General features: G+C 36.3%; 1 protein-coding gene and 1 pseudogene across 1 annotated transcript; both read left to right on the forward strand.

The window, feature by feature from the left end:
• The first annotated feature begins 1118 nt into the window (after window positions 1–1118).
• On the forward strand, window positions 1119–2268 carry LOC110648385 (protein WHAT'S THIS FACTOR 1 homolog, chloroplastic-like; annotated as a pseudogene).
• A 387-nt stretch (window positions 2269–2655) lies between these two features.
• On the forward strand, window positions 2656–7290 carry LOC131176646 (uncharacterized). Its single transcript, XM_058141714.1, has 4 exons — window positions 2656–2793; window positions 2906–3056; window positions 5226–5293; window positions 5396–7290. The coding sequence occupies exons 2-4, from the start codon at window positions 2957–2959 to the stop codon at window positions 6335–6337; spliced, it is 1110 nt and encodes a 369-aa protein (XP_057997697.1). The 5' UTR covers window positions 2656–2793; window positions 2906–2956; the 3' UTR covers window positions 6338–7290.
• The last annotated feature ends 18672 nt before the right edge of the window (window positions 7291–25962 follow it).

A 25962-nucleotide genomic window follows, 5' to 3' on the forward strand; every position in this document is an offset into this window, starting at 1 on the left:
TTCCAACTTGCTAACTGATTTGGCTAGTTAGCTCATTTGATTCTCTAAATTATAATTGCCCTTGTCTTTTTCTGAAAATTCATAGCATTAGTAGCAAGAGATTTGATAATATCCTCTAAAAACATACCTTGATCTTGAGCTACTGGTTGTAGCTACCTTTGAAACTAAGGTTGCACTTGGTTGAAACCAAGGGGTCAATTAGGAAAGGTTTTCTTTTGTGATTGGTTGCCATAGGTAAGTTTAGGATGATTCCTCAATCGTATGTGTTTGCATAAGGATCACATTTCATTTGTGGTGGACCAAAAAATCCTCCAATTGCATTCCATGGAATCCTCTTACAATGTAGGACACATATTAGTTAGGTGTCCTTGTACTAAACATATACCACGTGTTAAACAGAAAACTAAGATAGATAGAAATTAGTTTGACAATTGCAGCTTGCAGACCTATGGTGGTGCCTTGCTTTTTTTTTTTTCTTTTACTAATTTATTTTATTTTATAATTTTTAAATTAAAAAAAAAAAACTAATCTTTTGTTGTTGGACGCTGTCATGGATAGCCTCGCTATTTTATAGGTGCACTTGATTGGAAAAAAAAGTCCTAAAAACTCACACTTATCTCAAAAACTCCTTGTTAAGGGTATTGACATAATTGGAGTTAGATAGATTCTAGTCCTACTTTGCTGTTTAATTTGTTTCAACTGGCAAAGAACTAGCGCGTGCATCTTATGGCGGTCTGACTCTGAGTCATCCAACTTGACCCATTCTTTGCTACTGCTGCCTCCTTCTGATCGTATTTTTAATTATTATTATTATTATTATTATTATTATTTATCCAGCTTTTCAATTTCTACTGCTATTTACTGAAATCATTCTCCTGCTTGCTATTGGAATTCTTAATATTTGTTTTAACTTGTGCAATTGTTTTTCTGTTTGAAAGCACCACCATATTGCACTCTAACTGTTTGATATTTTCTTTCAACGAATCAGTTTTATTTCTCCTCCAACATGCATAGAACATTTACATTTTTCTTACTTGCATCTATCTTTTAAAATCTGTTATTTTACACTAAAAAAAAAGATGTCTATGCGTTCCCGTTCCCATTCCCATTTAAAAAATCAAGCACTATGTTGGATGGGTTCCACTGAAGCAAAAATCAAGCGAAGGAAGAGGACCCATAAAAAAGATATGCCACAGAGTCCATGAACTTGATCGAGTCATGGGCTTACAGAAGAAGCGATCGCTTATCTTACACGTTAAATCCCTAATTCAGTCAAAAAGTGCCAATGTCTCCTCCTCTGAGACTTTGAGAAGCTGTCATTGAGAAGTATCCTTCAATATTCCATGTTGATGCTGGCAGTAAAACAAACGCCTCCTTTTGCTACACTCACTAAGAAGGATGGGAAGTTTGCCAGTGAGGAAGTTATTAATGATGTCAGTTGATTGTAGGGAGCCACTAGAAAAGATTGAATTCATTGAGAATGCATTAGGATTGCCCCAAGATTTTAAGAAGTCGTTGATTCCAAATTACCCAGATTTTTTTTGTCAGTAAAAGATGTCGATGGGAAAGCTTATCTTTATTTAGAGAATTGGGATTCTTAATCATCTATCACTGCCTGCAAGGAAAGATTAACACACGAAGGAGTTCCTCTCTCCAATCCTCTCAAGAATAAGGCTAGAATATCAAACGATGGTAATTTCCTCGGCTCATTTTCCTTTAAATGGTGCTTTTCTTCGGGTTTTAGGGCAAATGTAAGTTATCTAGACGAACTTGAGGTGGCAGAGAATGGAATTTCCTTCTCCATACTTGAATGCTAGGAGATTCAAAGCGGCTGATCCTAAGGCACGAAAGCGTGTGGTGCCGGTGCTTCATGAACTTCTTAACTTAACTATGGAAAAGAGGTTGACTTCTATACACTTGGATGCATTCAAGTCTGATTATTTGTTGCCATCTAGGTTGCTGCTTTGTTTGATAAATCATCATGGTATACTTTATATCGCCAACAAAGGTGCTGAGACTACTGTGTTCCTCATGGAAGCCTGTGATGTTTCGCATTTAAGTGATAAATGTACATTATTTTTGTTTAGAGATAAATTTGCAACACTTAGTGTTCGTAGGGAGATCAATTTGTGTAATTCGACAACTTCTTTGACTTTTTTCATTTCATATTATGATTTATCCATTAAAAAAAAATCTGTTATTATTTCTTATCCAACGAGATCTAAATATCATGGGATATTTGAATTGATCATTATGACTAAACGATAGTTAACAGGGCATTGAAATGATGTTAACAGGGCATATATTGTAGAGAAAGGAAAAGGAAGAAAGGATTTGGTTGTCCGTAGTCATAAAGCCAAGGCAAAATTGGCATCACAAAATTTACAATAAATCCATCAGACATCAAGCATCTTTTATTATATTATAGATTATTATTAATGCATTGAAATAACAAAATATTTCTGTGTGTATATATATATATATATATGTATATATATATATATTTTTTCCATTTTTAATTAATCTGTAGTATAAGGCCCTTAAAAAATAACCACTCCACACGCTTGCTTATCAACGTTATTATATGGAATAAATTATAAAGTTGAGGGTATTTTGGTCAGCAAAAAAATGAAATGCAAAACCATCAAGCTTGAAGTCTCTTTTTATATATTTTATGATATATGATTTACTAAACCTATTCTTCTGCTCGCTGTGGAATTGGGCTATCAGCTGCAGCCTACGATTAAACCGCTGCTATCAATGGCTAAACCGAATGGGTGCTTAAATTAAGAGGTAAGGCAAATGTGCTCAACCACTGCAAACTGCCCCAAAACTGAAATCAATTCTGGTTTTGCGTAATGTACATGATTAGTACCTAGAGGATTTAGATTTGCTGCTTGTGTAGGTGTAGAAGGCGAGATGTAGTTGTTGGAAATGATCCATAGTGCACTTCTAAATGGTATCTGGTGAGGAAGTGGTAATCTTTACGGACACAAACATTGGCACTCACATTGCCATGGCCGTCTCTCCAGATATCACTGCTGCTGATTTCAAGAGTAAGTGCCTCTTCTTAGCCTGTTGCTCTTCTATCTATTTGCGACACCTGTTTACTACTATGCCATGCCTACTTTTATCCATATATCATGCTAATTGCTTCTTATCTTGATACATAGCACCATAGGTTCTTTCAAGGTTTTGTGCTTTTACTCTATTAATGTTGATTACCTGTTTATTATGCCTTTTTCCTTTTGGATTAATTTGTATGCTATTCAACTTATTCATACCATCACTTGCAATATCCCAAAAATCTTCTTCTTCGTCTTTTTTTTTTTTTTTTTTTTTTTAATTCCCTTTCCTTTTGTTATTTGATTTGTATAGTTATTAAAGAGTGCCTCAAATACCTAAAGGCAAATGACCTTCCTGAGGTGGGTCTCTTATTATTAGGGTGTGTGCTTTTAGGCAAGGTGCAAGGCGCACCTCTGTGAGATTTAAGTGTGCAGTTGTGCTTTTTTCTATTTTTCTTGAAATGTTATTTAATCTTAAATTCTGAACTATTAAATTGATTTTGTATTGGAGCAAAATCATTGGGGTTGCAAATAATTACAAAACTATGTTATAAGAGAAATGACAACAATAGAACGAAGTCTGCTGAGGCAATTGTCTCCTAAAATTTAGATTACCAATTTACTTACTTCCTTATAAAGATCTCCGACATAATCACAAGGTATGTAAGAGGAGATATTGTAGTAAAAAACTAAGTCAACTAATGCAATTTTCTATCTTTAGAAGTAAGATTACTGATTACCATTCACTTGTTTTCTCATTTTCTCTAATCTTTGTCTAAGTTTCTCATTTGTTCAGTTTGGAGGTAGCTGGTAGCAGTTGAAACCTTAACTACTGGACCAACAGCATTTGGTAAACAAAAAACAAAAGTCGGCAGTTGAATCCTAAAAGCCGTCTTTTGGTTTTTAAAACAAAAAGTTGCTAAAGCTGTATAAGCTAGGATAATGTTATAATTTATGAGATTATATAAATGAATTTTATTTTTCATTTTAAAACTTGTTTCTGCATCCTATTTCATAATAGGAATTTCATAGGAGACTTCTTTTGTTAAATGAATTTCTCCCAGAAAACTTGTTTTGAACTTGGGAATGAAGAAGTTTTCAGCCATTGAAATAAATTTTTGAATTTGGTAAGTGTTTCATGTTTTATTCTCACAGGATACAGCTGCACTTAACAAGAAAATTCATCAACAAAAATAACGTAATATTTGAATCAAGGAGAATTCCCCACATCGGTGTGAATACATGTGAAGGAGACCATGCATGCACAGAAAAGGGAAGTTTATGATACTTTCCAAGTCGACAATTAGGCCAAAATTCTAGGTTTATTAATCGATAGTGAAATTTGTTGTAACAGGAAATTTTCACCCTATGCTTGTCATTAACTTGCCTGATTAATTTTTTTAGAAGTCTAGTGTCTATTTACCCATGAATTTGCAATCAAACTGACATCTTGGCTTCAGTTATATATCTGGATGCTAAGGAATTAAGAAGTGTTAGATTGCCAATTGAACGTTTTCTATGTCTTTGTGCCAAGGCTGATGTGTAAGTAATTTGGTTAACCTACATACATGTTATGGAGATACTGACTTGATGTAGAAAAAGGAAATGTCATCTTCAGATTGAACAAGATGGGAAAAAAATCCTACTGTAGATGACCCAACTAGCTTGGGACTAGGGGTTAAGTCAGTTCACATGTGTACATTTTGAGAGGTAAAAGGTATAGTAGAGTGGGACTGAACCACCTACTGAGAGGGTTAAGTCAACTTACAAATCTTGTGTCAACTTTGGCTCCAGAGAACCTCAATGATTAGACATCCATTATAAACTTACATAATGATTTGGGAATGTAGTTCTAAATCGTATGACTGCTTTGAGGAGTGCAGGTGGAGATCCTGCTGATGTATTTTGCTGAGTTTGCTTATATTTTTTGGCAATTATTTGCTTATTATTTCTGTATTCTTCTTTCTTTTGCTTTCATCTGATTGGATGTAAAGGATTCTCAAACCTCATCTTCTGCATTCTTTCTTGCTACCATCTTCAAGCTGGTTGATGTACTTTTAGTTGATCATTAATTGAAGATGCTATCTAGATTTGATGCCACCCTTTTCTCTCTTTCCTTTACTCTACTTCCTAGATTTTCATGTCCTAATTGTTTTGTAGGAGAGGTTGAGAGAAAGCACTTGAGTATTTTCCCACAACTAGGAGAAATTGAAGCACATGGGTTAATGGTATTTTTTGAATTGATCCTTTTTTCTTTTCTCCCTTTTTGTTCTGATTCTATCGTGGGGTTCCTTTACAGAGTTTCTGTTCACGCTACCTTTTCTTTACAGGTGAAGCGAAAAAGTTGCTTCTACCACCTCACAGGGTCTCTGCCTGTAAAGTATGCTTTTCAGGGTCTCAAAGGAACATGGCTTCTTCATGTGGAAGTACAACGTTCAAATGATATGGATAAGCCTGGCCTATCCCACTGTCTAGCTGCAAAAAATGACAATCATGATTCTGATGGTAGCAACATCAATGATTATTTTGTTACTAACACTGACAAGAACAATATAAACAACGGTAGTAAAAAGAGGATCAAAGGACTCCTCAGCATTAAACCTCTTGCAGAAGAACTTTGGAAAACTGCCCCCCATTTCAATAAAAAGGGGAAGAAAAAGAAAAGCATGATTCACCTAGATCACAGACTGGATGACATTGAGAAGGAATGCCCTATTATAATTAAAGAAACCCCAGATTCTACTGATAATGAAAATGTTCAAATGTCAAGAAATAAGGTTAAGCCTGTCATTCGTTCTTCCAGCCCTCTGGTCCACACCCCCATAGAAAGGTCACCAGAAGTACTATCTGAAAGAGATATCCTTGACATCCAAGGAAACTCTTCAGGGTTGAATTTTGCGAGTAGATGTTATGATCCTCAAAACTGTGAAGTTGCTTCCTTTGCCACTGAGAGTGGACTAGAGAAACAGCTGAAGGGCAGAAGGAATGATAACTCAAATATTCAAGCTTATTCTGCTCCACAGTTTGCCACTAAAACACCTCCAAGGACGCCGCCTTCTCTATTGCCCACTGATCCTGGCCCTGGAAGCTCAAGGAATAAGCTTGAAATAACTGCTGCCGTTGGGAGACGTATTCTGATTGCTGCAAAAAAGCTGAGAGTCTCTGGGAACAAGCAAAGACCAGTTATTTATTTCCATAGATTCAGAGGTGCTTCCAGTGTGCCATTTGTTTCTAGAATTTCAGTGTTTGAGATCAGTGACAGTGATGACTAACAAATTCAGGATACAACCTGGTAGGTAATTAGTTGGTTCATGCTTCAAAATGCTATTCTTGTGCATATGCGATATGACTTCCAGTGGTTCATGCTTAGAAATTACTGGATATGTGGAAGAAATAGAGCAATGACTGATGCATCACTCAAGCTTGATAATGCAATGAATTACTCTGTTCAAATTCTCTCTCGTATTTCTTCGTTATTCAAGCTCTCTTAATTGTCTTTTCTGTCACTTTCTCAAGAAAGATCGTGCAATACAACTTTGGTTGTATCATTTGGCATCAGAGCTGTTACACATCCTAGGGATTTTAAGTTCTCTCCCTTTCCTCTCTCGATCCTCTCTAATTCTATCTTCTTCTCTCTATCTTCCCTTTCCTTCTTGATCTTCATCTTCTGCCTTATCTTCTGTTTCTCTGTCTCTGTTCTGTTGGTCTTTCCTTCACTTTCCCATCACCAAACTTCTGCCATTTCAACCAAAAATTTCCTCAAATCCTGTTATGAATACAGCTCCAAGTATGGACCAGCCGAAGACTCGGAAAGGTCCAGGGGTGCTAAGGGTCAACACAAACAGCAGGTTCAGGGGAAAAAGGGAACCAGTGGAGTGTGAAATTCGAGAACCTCCTAAAAGAGAACCTGAGCTGGAAGAGGCACATGATCAGGCCAGGGAAGGAATGCATAGGTTGTAGAGCAGGCATCAGCTGAAAAATGGAAAGGGAATTCTATAAAAGGGTAATTGGGATTGTATAATGGCATTCATAAATTAATCTAGCAATCTTGCTTGGGCCAATGGACATATTCCCTGGTTATTTTTTGTTTTTACTTCTGTTTATTTGTAATATTACCGATAGAGAGAGCAGAGCGAGTCAGAAGTGCCTGTCATTACTGTATACAAATCTTCCATTATATTTTGAATACAAAATTAGTCAATTTCATAGCCGTTACAATTTTTTAGTTCTTTAATTCTTTCCATATCTTGAAAAAAAAAAAAAATCTTTCCCTAGTATGTATTCACTGATTGGTAGTCAATTGATTCTGATAAGCCTGTGATAATCTTCCCAGCTAAAATCTGACTGTTGTTGACTTCCCAGAGTGTTCTTTTGGCCACATCTGAATTGAACTTCAACCAACCTTGAGGTGGGGAAACCATGATCGTTGATCCTTGCGTTCTGCGTCCTGATCATTGGGAATTCTTGGTCAGAACAGGGCTAATTCCTGACTCACCAAAAGGCTAGATTCATCCTTTTAACAGGTGGCACTGGGTTGGGAGGGCTCATCATTGAAAATTGCTTCATTGCTCGACTTCCAGATGGACCAACTGGACACGGAATACGGATATTTTCCTTCACAGGTATTCTTATAGGCATACATTGAATGAGACAAGTACCTGATTAAGAAAACGTTGTGATAAAATATATCGTGTTGTGATTCTCTTGTAAAAGAATACATTCTAGAAGTTGTTATGCCGGCTCTAAGTTTCAACAGTCGAACTGTTAGGGTTTGGGAATGGAGAGAGAGAGAGAGAGAGAGAGAAATGAGGAGAAGGAGAGAGACAACAACTGAGAGAGAGAGAGAGAGAGAGAGAGGCAACAATAACAGAGAGCAAGGGAGGAGAAAGAAAGGGAAACGGAAACGAAAGAGATAGGGATAATGGTATTATAGGATTAAAAAAACAAAACAAAAAATTTCTCAAATGAAAATTTTGATTTTAACCGAAATCAAATTCATCCAATGGTTTCAATTAAATTTAAATTTAAATTTAATTAATTTAATTTTAAATTGAGCAAATTGATTTTTATTCTAACTTCTAAATTCAACCTCACCACAATTATATCCAAATGATTTCTCTTTTTTTTATTGGGCAAATTACAATATAATCCTTGACATGAGGCAAAACTAACAATTTAGTCATTATATTTTTAAAATCTAACATTTTATTCCTTTGCTTTTTATTCTAACAATAGATTGGTCCATATGTCCAATTTCTATCCAATTTATTATAAAATTATAATAAAAATGACTAAAATGTTTTTAACTGTATTTTCAATCTAAAATAATTGAATCTCTGAGGTTTGTTAATTAAAAAAATTAGAAATGAGCTCGTGTGTTGCTGCGGTCCTGCAGATGATGCGCAAACATTTAAAGGAAGGTGATAACTTGGCACTTATTGCTTTATTCTCTTGACACAAACCAGTGCAGGGTCATCCAAATAAAAGTGCTAACGTATGTTTTATAAATTCAACTTTGTGGTCATTTAGCCCATATTTCTTCCATCAAAGAAGAATATCTGAGTTTTTTTGTAAATCCTAAATTATTAAGCAACTATAAAAATTTGAAAAAAAATGTACCTTTCAATTATTGTAGTCAAAAGATCAAATGATTAACAAAATCTTAATTTTGGAGCATGCTATCATTTAATCATCAAAGTTTCGTGAGCTTTCGTTGTAGTACTCCTTTATGTTTTGCTTTCTTGTCACGTTTTAACTTTCCTAGATTACATGAAGAAACAGACTTAAAAGTTCAAACAAATACTTTAGCTAATGGAGGAACTTCAGTTACTATTTATCCTTTTAATGTTAGTTTCATGTTGTTCTGTTGATATTGTTAGTATGTAGATGGAAGCATTTCCATGCAATTTTAATTGAGCTATGAAATTTTAAATAAATATTCTGCAACTATTGTCTTCAAATAAACATGCTGTTTGATTCATAAGCAATAGAGTTTCCAATTTGAATTTTCCACTTAAACAGAAATTAATATACCATTTTGGATTTCAGTAATTGCAATCTCAGGAACTGCAAATACTATTGAATCAATAGTAGAAATGGGAATGGGCCTACTTGCAGGATCAGTAATCATGAATCTTACTCTAATCTTTCTGTTGTTGCTTTGGCAGCTGCAAACTTTCATAGACTTCAACTTCATCAACTACTAAAAAAAAAATTAGTTTAGTTGGTCTCCTTCCTTCTTTAATCTTTAATTCTTTATGATTAATAAAAAAGAAACAAATTTATAATGACATTGAAATTAATACGAAAGCATGGGAGGCAACTGTGCAGGTTATGCTGTAGGCATAAATCAAACCAAGCACACAGCAGAAATCATGCTTTTGTCCATGATCTCATTTCTTACTTCAACTGGCAAAAATTCCAAATTCTTCTTCAACAATATGAGTAAAAGTCTTAATTTCTCTCATTAGAACACTTATTTACCTTATCATTTGCTACACCTATCAAGTAGCATTACTTATCCTCTTATATATCCAATTCCTTATGCGCTCAACATTTTTGTATTCAAATCAATAACTTATGTTTTAATCAAAATAGTGCATATCACCCAAATCAGGCATATAATCACAAAGCTCATTAATTTTTTGAAGAAAATAAAAGTGAAACTTTCCGTCCAAAACCAAGTTAAAAGGTTAGTGTTCAATCCAATGTGGTAGTAAAAAATGTCAGTGCTCGGTCAAAAAGTCAGAGCAAAAAAGAAGAGTCATCACCAAGAGCCAGGCTAACAATCACATGCTTTAGGTTAACTGCACCTAGCAAAAGAAGGCTTGGGTAACCCAGACTAAGCAAAAGAATGCTCTAGCTGGTGAGGCCGAACAAACACAAACAAGATAACAAAACAAGTGTAGATGCTCGCTCAACAAATCAAGTATCAACCATACCCAGCATCAGCAATACTAGTCAATGGTAAAGTCAGATCTTTTGGAAGAAATCTCAGGATATTAGCCTAATATCCGAGATCTTACAAATAGCTACAATGGCTATTTGACTTTTAGTCTATAAATATGAGAAACAAACATTAATCGAGTATGCTTATTCTACCAAATTGGTTATAGAACTCTCTATTATTTACTCTATAACTTTCTACTAGTATCTCTAACTTGGGCGTTGAAGTGGCTGGCTAATAGGCCACTGACTTCATTGTCTTTCTTGTTTTCAGGCTGATTTGGCATTAGATTGGTCATCAAAGACTCACGGCAACATCAATGGTGCTAGCTATGAGAAACTTATAATATCGGTTGACAACCCACAATTAAAATCATTCACTTATTTTGCTTTTCTTTTTTGGTGCTTTTGCGAGTTTAATTTCTAGTCCTAATTTAATTGTACTTCTTTTGTCTTTTTTGCTATATCAATGGTTGTAGATCCACGAAACACTGGCAAGTCCCCATATGGTTACTGGTACTGCTATGGCTATGACAAACCCACCGATGATTGGGGTAGCTCAAAATGTGATTGGATCTAACACGGCTCATAGTGGACAAGTCTCACCACGCAGTGCTGGTATACCACTTGTCAAGTCTGACTAACAAGGCTAGCCCCAGGGACTAACACCATAGTAGGTTCACTAATGCATCAGGAAATGGAGGCCCAAATTGCATTCCTGAAGGGATTAGTCCTAGGCTATAGCACATCACCCAGAGCATTAAGGGCAGAACTTCCCCTAAGGGCACCAATCAGAGAAGCTCATCTAGCTTAGCCCAAAGGGATAGGTCTAGAGGCTATTCAGGGAGCTCGCTTTACTAATAGTGCCCAAACTAAAACCAACCATACCAGGACGAAAGAGCAAAAAGAGCATTCTGATGAATCTCCACAATTAAAGGTGAACTAGGGGTTTAGTGAAAGTATTTTAGAGATATTAGATGCAAGTGGAGGAGGAAAACCTCGAGATGGAGATGAGTCTCCACTATTCAAACCAATCCTGGCCGAACAATTTCTACCAAAGTTCAAATTACCCATCCTCAACAAATATGGAGGAACTATTGACCCTTGGAGCCATGTTGCTAATTTCCAAACAACAATGATGCTCCAGAATGTAAATGATTATCACTTATATCGAGCATTTCCAATAGCATTTATTGGGCTAGCTCAGAAATGGTACCAGCGTCTCAAGTTTAGATCAATCCAATGCTTCCACCAACTCGCCACTGAGTTCAAAAATAGATTCATATCCTGAATCCCACCCAAGAAGTTACCCTCAGATTTCTAAAAAGTGAAGCAGCAAGAGAGGGAATCCCTGAGACAGTATATTGCTCAGTTTAATGCTAAGGCAATTTAGGTTAAGAATTTAAACTATGAGACCACATGCAAGGCTCTGAAAAAGAGAATTAGGAATGTTAAGTTCATCGATTATCTAATAAAAAAACTCGATAGTGGACTATTACCAGCTGATGGAAAAGGCACAAAAATACATCAGGTTAGACAACGAGTGATAGGCCTTAAGGGCAGAAAGAAAATTCACGCAGGGCAACGAGAAGAGACAAGGCCAGAAAAGTTATAACTCAGACAGATGGGGTTACAACTTAGACAGAAATGCCAAGTAAAATAGGGAGAGGTTTCACAACTACACACCCTTAAGTGAGGCTAGATCGAAGGTTCTGATGTAGATCTAGGAAAATGGTAAACAGATTAAATGGCTGAAGAGGCTTAATCTAGAGACTTTAGGGAAACAGGATAAGAGCAAGTTTTGTAGGTTCCATGAAGACCATGGCCATATGAATGATGAGTGCAGGCAACTAAAGGATGAAATTGAACGACTAATCAGATATGGCTACCTCAGAAGATTTGTAAGGGATGCTCATGATGATAGATCTTCAGAAAGAAAAGGGACTACTTCTAGAAGCAAAGACATAACAATCGCAGAGAAGGATAATGAGCCAATTAGGGTAATGAATGTGATTGTAGAAGGACCGAGCATAGGTAAAGTTGGCAACAAGAGGCCATCAGAAGGAAGCTGAGCAATACTCTTGGTTGAGAAGGACGCGCTAAGCAAAGAACCCATCATGTTTGATTCTGGGGACAATGAGGTAAAATAACCATATTTTAATCCTTTGGTGGTTTCTGTGCAAATGAACAGGTACACGATTCGTCGAATGCTCATTGACATGGGTAGTTCAGTCAAACTCATCACAAAAGAAGTCTTGGAAAAGCATGGACATAAATAGGAGAGCTTAACAAAGGTGATGTACCCTTTGGTCGAACTTAGGGACAAAATAGTTCCCATCCTCGAAACATAAACCTAGTAGTGGCTCTAGGTGATGAAGGAATTAAATGCGAAATTTACACTGAGTTACAGTGGTCCACATTTGTTTTTCATACAATGTCATCCTTGGTCACCCAATTTTGAATGGCAATGACATAATAATTAGCATGCAATATCTGTGTTTAAGTTGCTTGCCCTAGGCAGGATAGCTATCAATCGTGTAAGTCAGAAGTCAGCACAGGAAAGCTACAAGAAGTCCATTAAGGTCATCACCAAAGTAACCCAACTGATCGAGCTGTTGGAGAAGCCTGAGAGCCAGGTTTCACTCGAGCTAGCTGATCCAGTAACAGAAGTCGAGCTTGGAGAGGGAAAGAAGATTCATCTCAATACTACACTAGACCGGTCAAGCAGAAACATAGTTATCTGAACACTGAAAGATAGAGTGGCAATGTTCGCTTTGTATCCCAAAGATGTGATAGGGATTGACTTAACCATAATCACTCACAAGCTGAGTGTCGATTAAAACAAAGCCAGTTCAGTAAAAGAAAAGGTGTTTCACATCTAAAGGTAAAAGCTGATGAGGTTAAAAAACTTTTGGATGCAAGTTTAATTAGAGAAGTCAAGTACCCGATCTAGGTAGCCAATGTCATCCTGGTTAAGAAGGTAAATGGGAAATGGAAAATGTACATCAACTATACCGACCTGAACAAGGCTTGCCTAAAAGACCATTATCCACTTTCGATGATTGACAAACTGCTAGATGCCATAGTTGGACATGCAGTGGTGTCTTTAGTGAATGCAGTATCTAGTTACACTAAATAAGGATGGATCCAGAGGATGAGAAGAAGACAGCCTTCATGACAGACTTGGGAGTCTTCTTACCCAGCGATGCTATTCGGACTTAAGAATATTGGAGCAACCTACCAAAGGCTAGTTAACTAGGTGTTCAAACATTTGAAAGGCAAAATCGTTGAAGTGTATGTAAACGACATGATCATCAAGTCCAAGAGGCTAGAGGACCATGCCAAGGACATAACCGAGGCATTTAATATACTGAACAAAACCGAGATGAAGCTAAACTCGGACAAATGCACCTTTGCTGTCAAAGCCAAAAAAATTCCTCAAATTCATGATATCCTAGCGGGGCATTAAAGTGAACCTAGAGAAAATTTAAGCAATAATGGACATGTAACCATCGTGCAGTATTAAGGAGAACCAACGACATAATGGGTGAATCATGGCTCTTAAGAGATTCATAAGTTGTTCCGCCAAGAAGTGCCTTCCTTTTTTTTTTTTTTTTTTTTTTGTTCTGAGCAATGAAGGCAAGGAGTAATTTCAAATGAGGTAACAAATGCCAGGTAGCATTTGAGAATTCGAAAGAATTTTTATCTTCTCCACCTTTACTTGACTCGTTAGAATCGGGTGAGGTATTATTTTTATATCTTGTAGTTACCAAAGAGACTGTGAGCTTGATCCTCATCAGAGAAAAAGGAGGTGAGCAAAGACTAGTGTATTACACCAGTCAAGTACTAAAGGGATTTGAACTCAATTATCCAATCCTATAGCAGCTAGCCTTCACAGTTCTGTCATCAGTAGCGAAGCTGAAGCCATAGTTTGAAGCTCACACCAATGAAGTATGAAAAATTATCCACTTCAAAAAAATTCTACACCAACCAAAAGCATCCGAGCGATTAGCAACATGATCAATAATCTTGGGGGCCTATGACATTCGTTATGTCTTAAGAATGGCACTCAAAGCCTAGGTGCTAGCAGACTTCATAGCTGAGCTAACACTAATACCAGAATCCAAGCAAACATCATTAAAGAAGTAATGGAATATCTGGGTGGATAGAGCCTTAAGCTCAACTGGCATGAGAATAGGGATAATCCTTGAAGGGCCATACAAAAAGCTGAAATACACAATGAAGCTCATGTTCTAGGCAACCAACAATGTGGTCGAGTATGAGGCAATCCTGATTGCCCTGCATATCATTAAAGAGGTAAGAGCCCAGAAAGTTAACATCTATTACGACTCACAATTGGTTGTTATCCAATTGTAAGGAAATTACCAAGTCAAAGAACTGAACCTGGGAAGATATGAGCTATGAATCCAAAGTTTACTAGCATAAATTCGAGCGGACAATGGAGAAGTGCATATTCTTTAAGTGCCAAGAGGGGAGAACTAGGAAGTAGATTCCCCAGCAAAAGCTGTAATAGCAGGCGAATAGAACTTGGCACATCCTATCCTCTTTGAAGAGATCATAACACCAATAATGGATGTGGAGGAGGCATGTGACACCCCTTACCCATCTACAGTGTAGCTGAGCAAGATATGCCACACAGTGTGCCGGAACACCATATTTTATCTCATTTATTATTATCCATTCTTGATTTATTTATTTATAATTATTAAGTGAAATTTATGAAATTGATCTCATTTATATCATTTATTGAAATTATAAATTAATTTGAGGTTCCAAAAATTTTATAGAAAATTCGGCAGAGTACCTGCTAAAAATGAATAAAACAGTTCTTTAGAACCTGTGAAAAACACTTCTAATACATTTCCTATCATTCTCAAACTCTATTATATCAACATAATCTCAATATTTCTCAACCATTTTTTCAAAAATTCTTTTATTTGTCATTCATTCATTTCACATGATAATCATGTACAAATTATAAATAAATACTAAATTTTCATTTATAAACACAAATTATAAATATTTGCATTAATACCAAATATATTACATAAGTTTCAACTATACATGATAAAATAAAAGTTTAATTACAAAATACAAACAGTACAAAATACCAAAATGGGACCTGGTATTCTACCAATGCACTGTAGTCTGTAAGATGACACAGATACTATATAGATCTGTATACAAGTCTCACCCAGTTTGTGGTCTACTGGGCTCTCTGGCCAAATCTTCAGTACCTACGCATTGCAAAAGCGACGCGCTAAACATAAACCTTAGTGGTGCCAATAATAAAAGAAAATATAATATGAAATTAAAAGTAAAAATTTCCTAGTTATTGTGCTTATAAGAAATAAATAATTACTAACTTATTGTTTAGTCGAAGGCTAATTACATTTTATGATATTAACTCTTTCTTGCATTTTATTAATTGTTTTCTTGATGATTTTGAGCCTCTTTTTATTGTAATCATTCTTATTCTTTTTCTTGATATTTAATCTCCTTACTCTCTTTAATAATCAATTCAATTACATTTATACTTTTCCATGCTCAAGTAACCTATACAAATTGACCAGACTGGATAAACGGGTAAACTAGCACTGGGTACCAGGTACCTTGGGCCGTCACACCATCGGTCACAATGTGTCTCCCGGTGTGCAAACAAAATAGCTAATAAGCCATAAAAGCAATAAGGCATAAAGCCAAGTATAACATCATAATCAGTATAGCCATAGGCTATCATATTATAGAATGGCATGAAGCCATACGCAGTACTGCTATCAGAACCTTATTGGCATGCCAACCTATCTAAACTAATCGCACTAGGCCTACTAGGGCATATTATAAAGTTATTTCTTGAATATTTGTACTTAACATGTAAGGTTACTATTTATTTAGTCATTTAAGTCAAAATATTGACTTTCTCATATATAATAGTTACATGAGTTTTAATCACATAGATTTACCATATTTTGTTTCCCAAAAAGTGTTGGCATTAGTTGCCAATCCATACTTCTAACTAATAGAAAATAAATCAGAAATTTCAGTTTTAGGTGCTAGAGTTCACTGTTCCATTAGGCCATTCTACAGTGAGAATTTGGCCAAATGTTCTTCATCAAAGTTGTTCCTTATTGTGTCTAGTTACATTTACTTTTTGAATCACCTCATTTGGAGTTTTCTAGCTCAAGTTATGGCTATTTCACTGTAACTAGTTGGATTGCCTTTACCCAGAATTTTTGAACAATTTTTGGTTCTGCCAGATTTGGTAGTTCAATTTTGGCTAGCAGTTTCATTTAATTAAGTCCAGAATTTGAGTTTGTGTTCTATATGAAAGTTGTTCTAATTTGCCTAATCTTTCCATTGATATAAATTTCAGGTCAATTGGACCTTTCTACACTGAGTTATGACCAAATGAATGAACACTGTTCATTTGGTCATTTTGCCCAGGCAAAATTGGTACTACCCGGATTTGGTCAAATTTGAGGGCATCTCAAGTTTGTTTTATGGACAGAGTTCCTTCATCAAAGTTGTGCCATTATGTATATAATTTTATATCCAATTGGCCTTGCACTAATTGAACCTACACAACTCAAGTTAAAGCTGTCCAACCTTGCTGGAGTCACACCCAGCCCTGCAGGTCACTCAAGGCAGCACCTCTAACCTCAATTCCCATGGCACAACTCACTTCATTTCCTACTCAAACACAACCAAATGGTCACTAATTGACCATTAGAACTTCTTTTCACCACTACATGAGCAAAATCATAAATTTGTTGCCCAAACCCTAGCCCTAAATTTTGCTAAGTTCCAATTTCTTCCACCAAACTCATAAATTAATAATTGAAGTGATACATTCACATCAAGGGCAGCCTATACACTCATTTAAATCAAAGAAAATCATCACAACCTTAAGATAACCATGGATGCCGAAATTTGGGGGGAAGCATACAAGGGCTTCTCATGCAATTTTCTTATAATTTCCTACTCAATTTATGTGCCTAATTATAAATTAAGAGAGAGAGAGAAGAATTGGTCACTAACCTTACTTGAGTCCCAATTTGAGCTTATAATTCTTCAATATTTTTCCTTTTAATGGCTGCCCCAAGCTTGATCTAGTGGTAAGGGTTAATTTTAATGAAGGGAGGATGAGGTTTTATGGTGTAAAATTCAAGTTGGCAAGGTGGTGTGAAGGTTAACAATGGTGAACATGGGGGAAGAGGGCTGCCATCTGGGTTTAGAGAGGAAGATGACAGAATTTCTTTGTTAATTTTCAGCCCATTTAACTCTTTTAATGGGGTTTATAAATAGGTGTCACAATGTGATTGGGTGGGAGTGCTTTAGTGACATAAGCATGAGGTCAAAATTGCAATTTTAATTCATTTTCTTTTCTTTTCTTTTCTACTCAATTTCAATTTAATTTGTAGCAATATTTATTTATATTTTGTCATAATAATTATTTACTTAACTGGACAAGTTGGTCAAAAATTATCTCCGAAGACGAAATGACCAAAATGCCCTCCGTTTGGCTTATTGAGCCAAAATCGTTTGTACCGATCGAAATTTTTTTCTAAGTCTTTTCTTGGCATTGTAATGCTATAGAAACCTCAATGACTCTTCTTCGGAGTCTCAAAAATTATTTTATGAATTTTTCCCGGGGTTTAGGGCTTCTAGCTGTGAAAACAGTAACTTCCCACTAGGTTACACATAGCTAGGGCACTGGCTCATTTAACTTGGCTGTATTTTATTTCTAAAATTTTTTTCTAAATTTTTCTTACCATTATTTGAGTTATTTATGACTCCTCACTCTAGTCTAAATATTTTTCTAGACGTTCTAGCTGTCCGGACTAACACCGATCATCGGAACAGTGAGGGTGTTACAACTCTTCCCCTCTAATTTAAATTTCATCCTCGAAATTTACCTGACTTAAGTAATTGTGGAGCTGCTACTTCCTTGCTTCTTCACTTCCTTGTATTGCCTCATCAATGTCTGGGTTCAGCTCCTCTCTAGCCTCCATGGCATATACTCGTGGTGCCACCCTGATTTCGAGCCTTTCGACTGTATCAGAAATAATCTTCTGTGAAATATCAGCCGTCTCTGCTTTGCCCGATCTTTTTCCCCTTTGAACCAGAGGTGTCTATCAACTTGTACCGAGTGTTGAACCACTTCTCTGAGGGCAATCTCTTATGAAATGATCCTTAGCCTCACACTTGAAACACTCTCTAGTTAACAGTCGACACTCCCCTCTGTGTCTCCTACCACAGTGCATACATTCAAGCACTGGGGCTGATGCTCTTGTTACTATGTTTAGGGAACTAACTACAGATATCCCAATCTGTCCTCTCTGGCCCTGTGTCTGATCTTGTGTACCAAAACCCTTAAGCTTCTTATTATTAGTTAGTATACTTGACTGCCCTGGTCAAAATTCGCTCTTATGCTGTCTATCTTTCCTATTCTGTTTACTTACTTTGACCCTTTCCACTTTCAGTGCAGCTTCAACTAATTTTGTGAAGTCTGTAATCCCCAAGGCAGTGATCATTATTTTAATGTTGTCATTTAGCCCCTCTTCAAACCTTCTGCACCTCTCTGCTTCTGTGGGGACTATCTCTCTTCCGTAGCGGCTTAGTCTGACAAACTCCTTCTCATACTCTGCTACTGATAGCTGCCTCTATCTTAGACTAATAAACTCTCTTCTTCTATCTTCCAAGTATACACTTTCCACATACTTCTTTCTGAATTCAGCGAGGAAGAACTCCCAGGTTATTTGTTCTGGCTGCACTTCACTGGACATTGTATCCCACCATTGATATGCATTGTCTTGCAGTAGAGATACAGCAGCTTCTAGGTTTTGCTCTGGGATGCAGTGGAGTTATTTTAAAACTCTTCCTGTTCTGTCCAACCAGTTCTCAGCTGCAACAGAATCATCTTCTCTCTTGCCAAGAAAATCCACTACTCCAAATTTCCTGAGTTTCTCCAAATGAGATTTTTGCTGTGGAAGTGGTGGTGGTGGCAATACCCCTGCCATTTGTCTAAAAAACTCAGCCATTTGCTGGAACATGGCTTGTGGAGGCTATGCAGGCTATGCTGGTGCTGGTGGAGCAGGTTCTCCCCTGCCTCCAATCTCAGCTGCAGGTGGAGCATGACTCTCACTTCCTCATCTGCTGCTCTCTGTGACGTGGGGTCCATATCCTAATCAAAATAAGAAAGACAAACAGATTTGCTTTAGTGTCACCTCAACTCTTACAAATGCAATACATGGTATGGACTCTATCTAAACCCAAAAACACACTAAACCATGCTCTGATACCACTAAATATGACACCCCTTGCCCGTCTATAGTATAGCCGAGCAAGATATGCCACACAGTGTGCCGGAACACTATATTTTATCTTATTTATTATTATCCATTCTTGATTTATTTATTTATAATTATTAAGTGAAATTTATGAAATTGATCTCATTTAGATCATTTATTGAAATTATAAATTAATTTGAGGTTCGCAAAATTTTATAGAAAATTTGGCAGAGTACCGGCTAAAAATGAATAAAACAGTTCTTTGGAACTTGTGAAAAACACTTCTAATACATTTCCCATCATTCTCAAACTCCATTATATCAACATAATCTCAATATTTCTCAACCATTTTTTCAAAAATTCTTCTATTTGTCATTCATTCATTTCACATGATAATCATGTACAAATCATAAATAAATACTAAATTTTCATTTAGAAACACAAATTACAAATATTTGCATTAATACCAAATATATTACATAAGTTTCAACTATACATAATAAAATAAAAGTTTAATTACAAAATACAAATAGTACAAAATACCAAAATGGGACCTAGTGTCCTACCAATGCACTTTAGTCTGTGAGGTGACATGGACACTATATAGATCTATATACAAGTCTCACCCAGTTTGTGGTCTGCTAGGCTCTCTGGCCAAATCTTCAGTACCTACGCTTGCAAAAGCGACGCGTTAAGCATAAAGCTTAGTAGTGCCAATAATAAAAGAAAATATAATATGCAATTAAAAGTAAAAATTTCCTAGTTATTGTGCTTATAAGAAATAAAAAATTACTAACTTTTTTTAGTCAAAGGCTAATTACATCTTATGATATTAACTCTTTCTAGCATTTTATTAATCGTTTTCTTGATGATTTTGAGCCTCTTTTTATTGTAATCATTCTTGTTCTTTATTTTGATATTTAATCTCCTTACTTCCTTCAATAATCAATTCAATTACATTTATACTTTTCCATGCCCAAGTAACCTATACAAATTGACCGGACTGGATAAACGGGTAAACTAGCACTGGGTACCAGGTATCTTGGGCCATCACACCATTGGTCACAATGTATCTCCCGGTGTGCAGACAGAATGGCTAATAAGCCATAAAAGCAATAAGGCATAAAGCCAAGTATAACATCATAATCAGTATAACCATAGGCTATCATATCACAGAATGGCATGAAGTCATATGCAATACTGCTATCAGAACCTTATTGGCATGCCAACCTATCCAAACCAGTCACACTAGGCCTATTAGGGCATATTACAAAGTTATTTCTTGAATATTTGTACTTAACATGTAAGGTTACTATTCATTTGGTCATTTAAGTCAAAATATTGACTTTCTCATATATAATAGTTACATGAGTTTTAATCACATAGATTTACCACAATTTGTTTCCCAAAAGTGTTGGCATTAGTTGCCAATCCATACTTCTAACCAATAGAAAATAAATCAGAAATTTCAGTTTTGGGTATTAGAGATTACTGTTCCATTAGGCCATTCTACAGTGAGAATTTGGCCAAATATTCTTCATCAAAGTTGTTCCTTATTGTGTCTAGTTACATTTCACTTTTTGAATCACCCCATTTGGAGTTTTCTAGCTCAAGTTATGGCTATTTCACCATAACTGGTTGGATTGCCTTTACCCAGAATTTCTGGGCAATTTTTGGTTCTGCTAGATTTGGTAGTTCAATTTTGGCTAGCAATTTCATTTAATTAAGTCTAGAATTTGAGTTTGTGTTCTATATGAAAGTTGTTCTAATTTGCCTAAGCTTTCCATTGATATAAATTTCAGGTCAATTGGACCTTTCTACACTGAGTTATAACCCAATGAATGAACACTGTTCATTTGGTCATTTTGCCCAGGCAGAATTGGTGCAATCGGGATTTGGTCAATTTTTAGGGCATCACAAGTTTGTTTTCAGGGCAGAGTTCCTTCATCAAAGTTGTGCCATTATGTGTCTAATTTCATGTCCAATTGGCCTTGCACCAATTGAACCTACACAACTCAAGTTACAGCTGTCCAACCTTACTGGACTCACACCCAACTCTGCAGGTCACTCAAGGCAGCACCTCTAACCTTAATTCCCAAGGCACAACTCACTTTATTTCCTACTCAAACACAACCAAATGGTCACTAATTGACCATTAGAACTTCCTTTCACCACTACATGAACAAAATCATAAATTTATTGCCCAAACCCTAGCCCTAAATGTTGCTAAGTTTCAATTTCTTGCACCAAACTCATAAATTAATAATTGAAGTGATACATTCACATCAAGGGAAGCCTATACACTCATTTAAATCAAAGAAAATCATCACAACCTTAAGATAACCATGGCTACAGAAATTTGGGGGGAAGCATACAGGGGCTTCTCATGCAATTTTCTTACAATTTCCTACTCAATTTATGTGCCTAACTATAAATTAAGAGAGAGAGAGAGAAGAATTGGTCACTAACCTTACTTGAGTCCCAACCTGAGCTTGTAATTCTTCAATATTTTTCCTTCTAATGGCTGCCCCAAGCTTGATCTAGTGGTAAGGGTTAATTTTAATGAAAGGAGGATGAGGTTTTATGGTGTAAAATTCAAGTTGGCAAGGTGGTGTGAAGGTTAACAATGGTGAACATGGGGGAAGAGGGCTGCCGGCTGGGTTTAGAGAGGAAGATGATAGAATTTCTTTATTAATTTTCTGCCCTTTTAACTCTTTTAATGGGGTTTATATATAGGTGTCACAATGTGATTGGGTGGGAGTGCTTTAGTAATATAAGCATGAGGTCAAATTTACAATTTTAATTCATTTTCTTTTCTTTTCTTTTCTTTTCTACTCAATTTCAATTTAATTTGTACAATATTTATTCATATTTTATGTTATAATAATTATTTACTTAACTGAAGACAAAATGACCAAAATGCCCTCTGTTTGGCTTATGGAGCTAAAATCGTCTGTACTAATCGAAAAATTTTTCTAAGCCTTTTCTTGGCATTCTAATGCCATAGAAACCTTAATGACTCTTTTTTGGAGTCCCAAAAATTATTTCATGAATTTTTCCCTTGGGTTAGGGCTTCTAGCTGTGAAAACAGCAACTTCCCACTGGGTTACTCATCGCTAGGGCACCGGCTCATTTAACTTGATTGTATTTTATTTCTAGAATTTTTCCTAAATTTTTTTTATCATTATTTGAGTTATTTATTACTCCTCACTCTAGTCTAAATATTTTCCAGATGTTCTAGCTGTCCGGACTGACACTAGTCATCAGAACAGTAGAATGTGCGGAATTGCTACAGTGAGGGTGTTACAAGGCACTATTGATCGATATCGGTAACACATGGATGAGACTAATCTTCTACTATCTCAAGCAAAGCACACTACCAAATGATCGATTGGAAGCCAAAAAGATCATACAAAACTTTACAAAGTACAGTTTCATTAATGGTTAGCTATACATTAGATCTTAATTTCAACCATGGCTTAAATACTTCAACAGAGAGGATGGTTTATTGGTCCTACTTGAAATCCATAAAGGATTGTGTAGTGGCCACAAAGGGCTAAGAACAATTGCTAAGAAGGCTTTCAGACAAGGATTCTTCTAGCCAAGTGCAGTTTAGGACACCAAAGATTCGGTCCATAAGTGTAGGAACTGTCAAGAGCATAGCAACATCTCTTGCTTCCCAACAGAAAAACTCTTAACCATAGGCAGCCCATGGCTTCTCTACTAATGTGGCATCAACATCCTTGGCCCCTTCCAAATAGGATCAAGGTCCCAAAGATATGTTATTGTCACTATCGGCCACTTTACCAAGTGGCCAGAAATCGAGGCAACACAATTTGCAATAGTTGACTGAGCAATCACTTTTGTCAGACAAAATATCTTTTGCACAAAGTCCTAAAAGTAATTATCACGAACAATGGTACTTAGTTCACTAGCAATAAATTTAGAGAACTCTGCACCAAATGGGGTATTGACCTCCATTTTGGCTTAACTTATCATTCTCAAACACATGGAATGATTGAAGTCATAAACCAAACAATACTCCAAGGGTTGAAAAAGCGACTGGGTAAAGCTAAAGGAGCCTGGCATGATCATTTGTTGAACATCCTATGGGGTTATTGAACTACAGCAAGGTTAACCACAGGAGAAACCCCCTTTTCACTCGCTTCTGGGTTAGAGGTAATAATTCCAGTGGAACTTAATATGCTATTTGCCTAAACAAACACTCTAAGGAAGCTTCACAAAAGGAAGACTTGTGTTTCAATCTCAACACAACAGAAGAGTTAGGGAATGAGCTTTTGTTCGAATGGCGCAGTACAGATAGAAAATTGTCAACATGTACAACAAGAAAGTCAAAGGCTGAGCGTCTATGGTTAGAGAGTTAGTGCTAAAATGAGATGATGTCACTAGCAATGTTGCCAAGGCTAGAAATTTAGGTTGTAACTAGGTTGGACGTTTCATTATTTCAAAGGTTTTCCACCAGGCTCTTACAAGCTAGCTGAAACCAATGGCAAGGTTTTGCCCTGAGCTTAGAACATCTATAATCTTTGCAAGTATTATCAATAAAGAGAAATTTTTTAGAATTTCTTGTTTTACTAAGAGTGCTTAGCCTATCTATGATAATAATTCACCAGACTAAATAAACTAAACCATTTATGGTGATAGTCCACTAGGCTAAATAAACTAAGGGTGCTTAGCCCATCTACTGCTATAGTACTCCAGGCTAAAATAAAACTAAGGGTAACCAGCGACATCGTGTAAAGCGTTTGGGTGAAAAATCAGTCAGATAAAACTCAGATTTATGTACAGAGCAATATTACTTAATCAAAATCATTTATTAAAAGAATTAAGCAATCCAAGTATGCTTTGTTAGTCATTCAATTCGGAATATGATTCTGAGCAATTTTACTTCAATTGGATCATTTTAAAGATTCATGGTTCCAAACGATCACACTTAGGCAAATTATCTTTCTGACAATAATAGGCCAAACGTAGTTATGAGCATAAGTATTTTAGTAAAATGCTCTGCTGTTTGAGCTAATATACCGAGCGATATTACTTACGCATTTTATTTTAACTTCATTTTATTCATGTTGAGAACACAAGCATTATTAGTTACGCTTTTTATCTTGAATTTTATACAATTCAAGATTTGGTTTCGAGCTACCATTGTTTAGCATATTGATTTTGCAATTTATCTTATTCGGATTAAGATTTCGAGTTACCTAAATTTAATTTTAATTGTCTTACTCGTCCTATGGGTCCGAGTTATCCTATTTGGAGAGAAATTCTACCTATACTTATTACTCGTTATTCTTTATCTGATGGTTATTATTTCTAAGCTACAATACTTAATGAGATCTTTCTATAGAAAATTAAAGGCATGTTCATTAAAAATGAAAAAACGTACAAAGTTTTCTAAGCAAAGGGGCCTACATATTCACCTTTGCACCCTTACTCACCTACACCCTCGCCTTGTTCTTCATCGCCCCTAAGATCTTTAACCTAGGAGAAATCATCCTTTGGGTATCACTTTTCAAGCTCTGCAATGATATCATTCTAGGCCTTGACATATATCTTAGCCATCTGATCACAAGAGGTGACAAGGTCAAACTCGAGCTCCTGCACTTTGTTCTTCAGCTTAGCTTGCTCAGCCGAGTGGCTTTCCCAAGCGTCCCTGAGCTTACCCTCAAAGGCAAAAAATATTTCCTTTAGTATTTAAAGCTCACCCTCAAGATCATAGATCTTCTTTTCGGAAGCAATGACAGCATCAATCAACATCATGTTCTCTGTCTCTTGGGTTATGACACATCCCCGCAATGCTCAAGCTCTTTCCCTTAGGAGCTATTAAGGGATACCACTTGGAGAGCCAGATTTTCATCATGCTAGCCCTCCAATCAAGCATGATCCAGAAAAAGAGTATACCAATTGGCAAACTAGCTAGCAAGCTTGAGGTTGTCCACCAATGATTGCCTAGATAAAGCTACTTAACTATTTGGGGAGCTATTAGGGCAGAGGAGCAATCTCTCTCTCTCTTTCTTTGTCTTGACTCTGAATTAGTTGCGGGAGCCTTAGCTTTTTGTTCACCAAGGGTGGCAATCCTTGCCCTCTTTGGTGCAAGAGTATGAATATCTTTAGTAACCAGTGTCCGTTTAGCCTTTTTCTTCTTCCTTATTTGTCATGACCCAGGAATGGGCTTGGGACATGCTTGTTGGGATGTCTATTTAGTCACAATTCCTTCATAACAATTGCTCCTCTATGTTTAAACTTGAATTTCAGTTTTTGAATCACTGAGTTTGGGGTTATAGAACTCAAGTTATGGTCAAAATACCAAAGGAATAGTATTTTGGGACATTTTCTGGGTTGGCAGTTTCAGTGACCCAACTTGTGCTAACAATTTGAATTGGTTAAAGGAAAAACTGGGTTAAGTGGTCTTCATGAAAAGTGTATCCCTATGTCTAAACTTTCCATGGTTAAAATTTTAGGTCATTTGGACCAGTATAGAGAGAGTTATGACCAAATGAACACGTACTGTTCATTTGGTCATTTTCTGGGTTGGCAGTTTCAGTGACCCAACTTGTGCTAACAATTTGAATTGGTTAAAGGAAAAACTGGGTTAAGTGGTCTTCATGAAAAGTGTA

This window comes from Hevea brasiliensis, unplaced genomic scaffold (assembly GCF_030052815.1).
Source record: "Hevea brasiliensis isolate MT/VB/25A 57/8 unplaced genomic scaffold, ASM3005281v1 Scaf209, whole genome shotgun sequence".
In the NCBI taxonomy this organism is placed as follows: domain Eukaryota; kingdom Viridiplantae; phylum Streptophyta; class Magnoliopsida; order Malpighiales; family Euphorbiaceae; genus Hevea; species Hevea brasiliensis.